This window comes from Mastacembelus armatus, chromosome 10, assembly GCF_900324485.2.
Source record: "Mastacembelus armatus chromosome 10, fMasArm1.2, whole genome shotgun sequence".
Lineage (NCBI taxonomy): Eukaryota > Metazoa > Chordata > Actinopteri > Synbranchiformes > Mastacembelidae > Mastacembelus > Mastacembelus armatus.
Genome location: NC_046642.1, coordinates 12089101 through 12099297, shown reverse-complemented (window position 1 = coordinate 12099297; position 10197 = coordinate 12089101). Strand labels below are relative to the sequence as shown.

General features: G+C 42.7%; 1 protein-coding gene across 2 annotated transcripts; it reads left to right on the top strand.

Annotated features, from left to right (window-relative positions):
- The first annotated feature begins 1799 nt into the window (after window positions 1–1799).
- On the top strand, window positions 1800–9792 carry wfs1b (Wolfram syndrome 1b (wolframin)). Of its 2 annotated transcripts, none has more exons than XM_026331077.1 (10): window positions 1800–1947; window positions 3152–3517; window positions 5070–5146; window positions 5325–5469; window positions 5617–5790; window positions 5952–6032; window positions 6231–6391; window positions 6634–6870; window positions 6976–7094; window positions 7333–9792. In XM_026331077.1, exons 2-10 carry the CDS (start codon window positions 3154–3156, stop codon window positions 8873–8875), a joined length of 2901 nt encoding a protein of 966 aa, XP_026186862.1. In that variant the 5' UTR covers window positions 1800–1947; window positions 3152–3153; the 3' UTR covers window positions 8876–9792. The 2 variants fall into 2 exon arrangements, with proteins under 2 accessions (XP_026186862.1, XP_026186861.1); XM_026331076.1 differs by having other exon boundaries at window positions 1800–1953.
- Window positions 9793–10197: the final 405 nt, after the last annotated feature.

The window sequence follows — 10197 nt, the reverse complement described above, 5'->3', positions numbered from 1 at the left end:
AGTTGGATTACCTGCCTATGTCAGAAATTAAGGAATTTCCTCAACGTGTAGTTGATCATACAACATGTTGCTTGTCTTTATATAAGGATCATAAAATAAACAAGTGTGATACTGACCATAGGATCAGCTGGCTACTTTCCAGCAGAGAGAAACATCAAAGGGCTGAATAGCTACTGGGCCATGTTTGTGATGAAAATACTCATCTTCACTGCAGTTAATGTCCGATCTCACATAACTCTTCAGGTTGCTATGGTTACTGACCATACCTCCTCTCCTCCTCCTCAGGTCTGTCTTTTTGTGAGAGTCATTGACAATGCTGGGGGAAACTGTGGGTGGGATCCTGTACTGCATACAGGACCCTGTTACCTACAAACACAGAGAGGAAATGAAAAGGGGGTTGAGTGTGTTTTTGGCTAATAGCCTCCATGTGTTGTGTCATACAACAGTTTTTAATCACTGCCACTGAGGGAGGGGGCTGGCCAGATATAAGATTAGAAAAGACGACAGAGAGCGTCCACCACTTGAATCTTGAGTCATTACGTCCTCGATACAGAGAGAAAACAAACAGACCGAAGTGAAAACATCAGCTTGTTTCTAATTTTAATCACCTAAGTAATGACCATGTGGCAAAAACCTGAAAGTGTGGCCTGTGACTGTCTCAGACAGGGGCAGTGTAGCCTTAACAAATCTGGAAGATTTACATAATCTAAAGATTTGGACTCGTAGCAAGCTCATTATTACAAATATCTTTCTTGAGCTGCTTTGGCCAATTTAGATGAGAACTGCGTCTGTGAGTGCATGTGCGTCTAAGCCCATTTAAAAGACAGATTGCTTAATATAGATTGAAGGTGTGCATGTGAAAGACCAAAACCAGTATGAGGGGCCTGCTTATCCTCTCAACTGGATTGCACTAATCTACTAATCGGGAGCCATTTACATAACTGCTTCAATGCAGCTGCAGTTAAGCAATTACTGCCCCCATTTCCTTCTTTGCCAACAGTGTGGTATCTGGTCTCACTGCCAGACTTGACTTCACTCTTTCCACTTCTGTTTTCAAGTCCTTTTATTGCCGGCCCTCCTTCCCTTTGTATCGGGGTCCCACTCTTTTGATCTTTAATGTGTTCCTGGTCTATTCGGCCCAGTGCTCCTGACGGCAGGTTGCTCTGTATGACAGCAAAAAGCTACTCTTCTAAACACTGTTACCAACCAGTTTGAATTTAATCAACGTTTCAAAGAATAAACTTATGCAAATTGTTGCACCACAACCACAGATTTAGAGGCAGTCTATCAGTTTTTAGCCTTTTGTTTTTCAGAATGAATAACTCCAGCAGCATTTGCCTTTGCCTAATTTCTATTATACATTTATTTGGAAAAACACAAGAATAAGCCTGTCCTTGGGAGAAACCCATATGTCATAACACTGCCATCCTCTGGTAGAAAAACAATATTACGTTATTGAGAAAAAAAATCGAAAAATGTCTTCATAAAACAAAGACGGAGTTTAAAAGAAGTCTGGGACTTAATTATTAGTGCTTGTTTGAGACAGAAGCTTAGATAAAATGCTGTTTTGCTTTATGTTATGTTTTAGTTCATATCAACAGTTTTCTCACCGACGTGTCTCTACCATGAAGTCTCTCTTCGATCGACTGTTCTTGTCTGGGAGAAACTAGTCAAACATCCCTCGGTCACAGCCAATCAAATCCCTTTTAGAAAGGCGGGTGTCGGCTTTGACCAATCACAACGCGCAGATTCCAAAGTGGGCGTGACCATGTGGCGGAACAGCTGACAGACGTGGTGTGCTGGAGTCTGATCACAGAGAGAGCGGCGGACTGGCAGAGTTGTTGGAAACGACAGAGAAGAATGACTTGGGATTGTGTTTAGAGGACACGAAGATATTTCTCGAGGCCTTTTCACTCGGAGGACTTCAAATAAACTAGAGTTTTCATGGTAAAGGTGAGCGGATGTTTTGTAAACATGCAGGTTAGCAATAGCAAAACCACCGGCGTTATATTTGTGTTATCTTCCACATCTGTTGTTGTCCCCTTACATAAAGGCTGTGTTACGTTTTATATTAAATCAGGAAATAAAGATCTGGATTCGGATTATAAATCAGGGTCACTTAAATCAGGGTCATCGGAATCCGGTTTACGCTGACCAAAAGGGGGGGGTTCCCTAAACTGCAACAGGAGTCATCCCTTTCCCACTCAGAACATTTCAAGGATGTTACCAAAGTAGCTTCCAGGGCTCAGTTGATATTGTTTAAAATAGACTGCTGATCACATGATGGGTTTGCTGCCACTAAAAAAAACAAAACAACAGCTTGTACTCAAGTGAACCAAACAACACCTCAAAACACAACCTGGATCTGATGCAGAACCTAAAAAAAAAAGCAACTGGATTGTTCAATCAGACGTGTGGCTTGGAGTCTGAAAGGTAATACTGTCCAGCCAAACACTGCTCCAGCCTGTTTTTAATGATTTATTTGGTTTCGGTTGTATTAGGGTTTGTTGAAAAAGGAGACCTGCTGGTGGGACATGGTTGATAGCCACACGCGTGTGTTAGTGCTGAAGGAAAAACTGTGAAATAAACAGTGCAAAGGTTTTATTTCAGCAGCCTGTAAGTTTTGGCGAGGCCTCAGAAGAGGGTTCAGGGTCTAGTTAGTGGACTGCAGTTGTAGTAATAGCTATGTGAATGGAGTTTTATAAATTGAAAGAGAAAGTGTATTTATATAACACAAACACTCCCGGCACACACACATACGCACTCACCTCTGACTCACTAGGGATGCACCGATTCCACTCTCTAGTTAGATACTTAGAATGACACAATTTGACACAAAAATTAAAAAAAGTTTACACTGACAAAAGTAAAACTGACTGGAAGCTCCATTCAACTGGGTTTTGAATGGAGGGCAGCTCGGAGACTCACATAGTGGACTAGATGAGGTTGTTTTACTTCACACATAAATGTTATATATATTATATATATTCTTATTCAATGTGTAATCCTTTAATCTCTATCTTGAACACATGTTCTGTTCCCCTTTGCTGCTATTAACATGCTATTACTGTATATTGTAGAAATTTGATCAGATCTGCTCTAGTGATTGAGTTTCCTTTTCAACTGATTTGTTGTCTGATGCACTTTTCAGCCATGGATCCATCACTGACTGGCAGGTCATCTACGCCCACTCCCAGCGCTACGTCTCCCACCGCACTGAGGGCCGGCTCCTCCTTGTCTAACTCATCTGCTACCACAACCACACCAACCTCAGACCGACCTAAAATCACCATACCAACACCTCCAACCACCCCTCGGACTTCTCCCGGCCTTTCTTCTTCCCGCTCCTCCTCCCTTTCCACACCTCCTTCCTCACCTCTCCGCCAGCCCATCAGGAGCCTCTCTCAGGTGGGCAGATCTCAGCTCAATGCAGCCTCTACAGAGACTCCCTTGACTAGATCGTCAGCTGCTGGATCTGCTGCCACATCTTCCCAGCCTCCTCTCACCCCTGACACAGGTGAGAGTGCAATTCCGATCATTGATCTCATACAATTTTAACCCTAAAGCAAATTTTTGTTACACTTCTTCACTTCTCTCTACTTCATCTGTCAGTGCAGCCATCACTCTGAGCTTACTGCGTGTACTACTGTGCCTCCATGACAACCACAACATGTAAAGCAGCCTCTCCCATTTTGCTGACTGGTGAAGAAAAGCCTGTCTTCTCACAGGCCATTTCCACTCTGCTTAGTTTCCATTAACCACATCCAACTTTTAAAAGTTCACACAGCAGATCTCATAGCAGCACTGCAAATAACAAGGTTTAATCTGTTGCGTAGCTTTGCAGAGTATTATTGGCAAATATGAAATGGAACACCACAGTCATTTTAATTTGTTCTATTTTTTCATTAGGCCTAACCCCAATAAAACACCCGCGCTGTACCATGTGCCTAGTTGTCTTGGATTTAACAGTTCATAATGTAGCGAATGAAAATATCACCAGATCACTGTTTTAAATCAGGGGAACCTGCAGCCACAGTAGATCTTGCTAAATAAACAGTTGTTTTAGGGTTCAGGCAGAGGGTTAGAGTATGAGCAGCTTTCCAGGCACTACTTTGGGCGTCTGGTGGAAGTTCCTGGGTTTCATCACATCTCTTTTGGCTTCATCTGACAGACAGACACAGACCAACACCCCCCCCCTTTCCCAGTATCACTTTCAGCCCGTGGGCGTTTTGAATCTTGAGAAGTGTTTCTACATTTGCTGCCAGCCGCTACTTTTCCTGTTGTACATGGTGGGAAAGATTCACTAATTCGATTTAAACACAGCAATAGTGACTTTTCAGTGTGAGAGCTCTGGCTCTGCTGGGGAACTGGAGCTTGAGAGTAGCAGAAGTCATCATCTGAAAGAAGATGATAATATAGTTATAGCGCTAAGCTTCAGAGGGACGGTGTATCGGGACAGGAGGTGTATTTGGAAGGATCTGAGTCATGCTCACACTCCGGGATCACTCATGACACATTGAACTGAATCGTTTTCAGACGCCTGTATATCTGGACTATGTTTACAAAAACCAAGGATTGTTTTTTATACTGTATAATCAGAAAACATAATCTACTGTGTATTTTAAATCACTTCTCAATATTAAGGCTGTTAGAAAGAAAAATAAGACTCAGGCTTTGATATTTCCGAGAAGTACAAATAATATACGTCTTGAGAGTTGGTTGATTTTAATTCTAAATGTCTTGGTCAGCAGTTTCAGGTTAAATTAAATCAGGTTAATTTAAATGCTTTTGTTTTTGCGATAGAGTGTTTTCTAGAGCACCCTGAGAGAGCTGGGTCAGAACACATATTCTCCAGACAAAGGACGGTTATAAAACTTCTACTTGTGCATAATCCCCATTCACAGTAGGAATGCTTCCACTGTTTTTTTTTTTTTTTTGCAATCACCACCACCAATAGTCACAAAAATTTCACAAGGGAGATTTTGTGAATCGCCGTTTTGCCAAGCTCATTTTAAAGACCTATGAAGTCCTGTACAATGTGACGTCACTGATTTTTCTGTTTCCTTCAGAGGAGCCAGAGGAAGAGGTCAGTTTTGAAGATCTGGAAGAGAGAGCAAAGTCCGGAGATGCTAAAGCACAGACCAAGGTCAGTTTCAACATACTGTAAATGCTATTGTCTTTAGTGGCCATATGGTGGACGCAGAACAAATCAGCCAACTAATGATGAACGGTTTTCTGGAGTGACATACTGATGCGAAGGACAGGTCACCAAGTCGTAGTAATGCTTGATTTGCAAGTCTAACAATCTGTGTGTGGGTGTCCAGATGGGGCGTTACTTCCTCGCACTGGCGAGGGAAAGGGATGAAGAGCTGAACAACTGCACAGCAGTCACTTGGCTGATTCAGGCTGCTAAACAGGGCCGCAAGGACGCCGTCAAACTGCTGCAGCAGTGCCTAGCCTCCAGGAAAGGTACCAGAATATCCCACTGCTTTCCCCAGTCTACATTCATTAGTAGAAGACCATTGGTTTGATGACAGGAAATAATATAGTACCCTTCAACTCATGCTGGGAATCATTTGTTATCACTTCGTTTGTTTTTTTGTTGGTTTTTTATAGGTATCACATTGGAGAACTTTGGGGAGGTGAAGAAGTTGTGTACAGAGACACGCTTTGAGAGAGGAGTCAGGAAAGCAGCTCTGCTCATGTACTGGAAGTTGAACCCGGACAGGAAGAAGTCAGTCGCTGTTTCTGAGATGCTAGAGAATGTTGAACACGTCCACACAGAGCCAGGTATCTGAGAGGATATACTTTAATTTGATATAATGACATCATCCACCTCATTTTATTATTGACTGTAGTTCAGTGTATTCATAGGATTTTAATCAAAGAAACACAGGTGTGTTGCATATTAAGGGGATTTTTTTTTAAAACCATGTTTCCTCCATATGCAGGGAAACCAGTGTCCCCAGGTCCACTTAACAGCTCTGCCAAGAAACAGAGGAGAGTCCTGGAGACTATGGTCACCAGTGAGGGTATGTGTGGTCTTTTACCTACTGTTAACACACATCATAAAAAAAAGTGGTTACTAATAATGATTGTTTGTGTGCAGTTGGTCATTTATTCATGCCTCAGATGTTCCAAGGGGAAAAAAATACAGCATCTTTATTAACTGAAATTGATGAATAGGTTCAGTAACATTAAGGAAAGATGCCTTCTGTACGTCTGTGTAGCCACTTCCCATGTGGGTCTCGACGACTTTGTTGAGATGACTAAGAAGTACGCTCAGGGCATTGCACCGTCGCCTGTCATGGCTGCAGCGGGAGGTGACGACGACGACTACGATGATAACGTGGTGGTGAAGAATCCAGACGAACTGCCCCTGCACCAAAAGGTGGGATGCTCTGAGACATGGTGGTTCGTCTGCTGCCATCATTCTAACCTCTTCATGTTTACTTTCACTGTGTCTGCTGAAAGGTCTAGTGGTGTTTGTCCATTGGATTTAGTTTTTCTACATGGGTTAATATTCATAGCATCCTGTTAGTATTTTTATTGTATTGATGGCATGCTACATCGTGCATGGTTTAGAACTGGCTATGATGCTGTTGACCCCTGACCTCCATGTGGTTCCCCCAGCTGCTGAAGTTCCCTCTGTACGCCCTGCTCGAGATCAAAGAGCATCTCATCGACTGGGCATCGCGGGCCGGCATGCAGTGGCTCAGCGCCCTGATCCCCACCCACCACGTTAATGCACTTATTTTCTTCTTCATCATCTCCAACCTCACCATCGAGTTCTTCATCTTCGTCATCCCACTGCTGGTTTTCTACCTCTCATTCTTCTCCATGGTCATCTGCACATTGCGAGTTTTTCAGGTTAGTGACCAATCATGTAGTTTTACCAGAATACTAGGATTTGGACTATAGATAGAGGATATTTATTTACTTATTTACTTACTGACTTATTTATTTATTTGACAGAATTCCAAAGCGTGGGAAAATTTCCGGGCTCTCACAGACCTGCTGGCTCACTTTGAACCTGGTCTTGATCTCGAGCAGGCTGAGACCAACTTTGGATGGACGCACTTGGAGCCTTATCTGTAAGTTTGTCTCTGTTTACTTTATGTAAACATACATAACATAAATCCTCTGCTCAGTTTACAAGGTTTAATTGTTTACTGGGTTTTGTTTGCAAAGGAGAAGTTTGATTATTATTTTGCTTTTACTGCTTCGACTACAACATTACCACTGTCATGTACATAAAATCTTTGATTAGTTTGGGCAACTAAACGTGCTCCTGTATCAAACTAAATACATCCTGTCTCTTTGCTTTCTCAGGTACTTCCTGCTCTCAGTGGTCTTTGTAGTTTTCTCCTTCCCTGTTGCGGATAAATCTTGGATTCCATGCTCAGAGCTGGCTGCCATCGCTTTCTTCTTCACCGTCACTGCCTTCCTCAGCCTTCATGCCTCTGCTCAGCTCTTTGCTCGTAAAGCCCTCCTCACAGAGGTCCTCTCGGGAGTGTGCTCGCTTACTCACTTCCTGCCGGAGTCGTTCTGGTTCCTCAGGGTCTTTGGGATGACCTTCATCACTGTGCCTCTTGGGGACATAGTTGCATTAAACCTGGGGATGCCGTGTCTGCTATATGGACACCTTTTTTATCTGCTCTTCCATATGGCTCAGCTGAGAGGCTTCAAAGGCACCTATCTGTGCCTGGTACCATACCTAGTTTGTTTCACCTGGTGTGAGCTCTGCCTGGTGTTCCTCAATAACGCTACTGCAATCGGACTCATCCGCACCTGTGTGGGCTACTTCCTCTTCTTGTTCGCTCTCCCTATACTCTCGTTGGGTCTGGCTGCAATGCTCATCATCCAATTACTGCAGTGGTTCCTTGCCCTGGAGTTGACCAAGATGGTGGTCACAGTGACAGTTTGTTTTGTGCCAGTGGTGTTGAGGCTTTGGACCCGCTTCAGCCTCAACCCCATTGCAGTTTTTAGATCTTTGTCACGGAGCAGCATTGTCAAGCTCATCCTGGTGTGGCTCAGTGCAGTGGTGCTATTCTGCTGGATGTATGTCTACAGGTCTGAAGGTATGAAGGTGTATAACTCCACCCTGACATGGCCTGAATACAGCAACCTCTGCGGTCCACTGGCCTGGAAAGAGTCCAACATGGCTCAAACTCAGATTCTCTGTTCTCATCTCGAAGGACATCGTGTCACCTGGACCGGGCGCTTCAAATACGTCCGTGTAACCGACATCGAGAATGGGCCACAGTCAGTTATCAACCTGTTGCCTGTATTTGTAGGGAACTGGATGCGGTGTCTGTATGGTGAACCTTATCCTTTGTGTGAGGAGGTGAACAACTCCACAGCTGAACCCCAGCCTCTGCCTGCCCCGGCTCCGCCTCCAGAAAACCCCCTCTGCAAACTGAAAAAACTGGCCAAGCACGAGTGTCACATCAAACGCTTTGATCGATACAAGTTCGAAGTCACAATGGGCATGCCACTGGAAAGGAAGACCAAGAACGGGACGATCATAGAGGACGAAGACGCGACTAAAGACATCGTCCTGCGGGCCAGCAATGAGTTCAAGTCTGTGCTTTTACACTTAAACACAGGAAGCCTGGTGGAGTTCAGTACCATACTGGAGGGACGTTTAGGCTCCAAATGGCCCGTGTTTGAACTGAAAGCCATTCACTGCGTGTCGTGTGGCGATGCCAGCGTTCCCAGCCGCAGGCAATACAAAATCGAGCACGACTGGAGGCGCACGGCTCAGAATGCCCTACAGTTTGGCTTTGACTTCTTCTTTAACCCCTTCCTGACCGCTCAGCTAGAGCAGCACACAGAGACTGAAACACAGACTGTGACACAGGAGGGAGGGTAGCAGACACATGACAAAAATATTTTTAGGAGAGATGCTTAATTGTAGGAGAGATGTTTAATTGATGCTGTGTGTAATAATACTTCATTTGAAGAAAATTAATAATTGTATGCCTGCGTTGCAATACTGATGACTACGTAGGAGAAAGGAGTGTGGCCTGAACTCAATCTGCATCAAGTGTGTGTTTGCATTCTTTACAGCCTTAAAGCCAAAATATATGAGAATATTTGTAATGAGATTAATTGTACCAAGGGGAGAAAGACTAAATAAGATTTTTAAAGTAGTAATTTACTGCGTAACACTAAAATAAGAATAGATGATTTGATCAAACCTCCTCAGCTGTGGTCAGTTGTGTGTTGTGGTCAATGAAGTCATTTTGATTTTGTTTGTTTGCTATACAAACACTAAGCCAGTTTAATGTAAGACATTCAGTATCATGGCACATAGTGTATAAAGTCATTAGCAATGATATTTTCAGTGATGGAACTGTGCTCTCAGAAAGAAAAAAGTTTTGTTTTTTTTGGTTTATTACACAAAAGGCATTTGAGTCTGATGATAACCGTTGTTTGTTGTCAAGCTTTAATCATGTAAAATTACACAGTACTGTACATGTTGAGTATTTAACTTCAAAGCAGTTGATATTGGAGATTATTTTCAGGTGCCTTAGAAGATGGTCTCTATAAAATAGTGATTTCATTTCTCTAGACTTTGACCTTTTAAATTGCTCACCTGCAGTTATGCTTGTATTTATTTGTGTCTTACTTTCTCTCCTCCCCTGGCTGAGTTCATTTACCTCCCTTGTTTGTTTCCATCTCTGCTGTGCAGGGTATTGATAAACTGAACATTTGCAGTCGTGAGTGATGTGTTTTAAAATTGGATGGCACTTTTCTGTACTGTAATGAATAAACATGATAAAAACATTTGCTTGTTGCTGTTTTTATTTATTATGTACCATGTATTTTAAACACAGTTTTTTTTTTTAGCTTCTAAACAGGGACAGGAATTTTAGCAAGTATTGCATTGCAGTATTAGAACCTGCAGTATTATAACCTAGGATCATCTTATCTTCATATGTAGTAAGTTGGTAATGACACTAGGTGGCACATAAGACCACATTACTTTGTTGATTTCGCAGCCTGTAATTATGACCCCTTATAGACCCATGTAAATTCAAGCTATAAAGCGCACACATTAACATGATGACAGTATTATCAGCTATATAATTACACCGCAATAAAAACCACAGCTGTACGCTCATTGGATGCAATTTTGCTGAAATCTTTATTCAAAAAAAAAAAAACATATTAACATTATTTATAAGTGTC

Bases quoted from the DNA above. Each gene is read 5' to 3' on its own strand.
- wfs1b (XM_026331077.1), top strand. From the start codon at position 3,154: ATGGATCCATCACTGACTGGCAGGTCATCTACGCCCACTCCCAGCGCT. The intron at 5,147-5,324 runs GTCAGTTTCAAC...GTGGGTGTCCAG, and splicing joins ATGCTAAAGCACAGACCAAG to ATGGGGCGTTACTTCCTCGC. The intron at 6,033-6,230 runs GTATGTGTGGTC...ACGTCTGTGTAG, and splicing joins GACTATGGTCACCAGTGAGG to CCACTTCCCATGTGGGTCTC.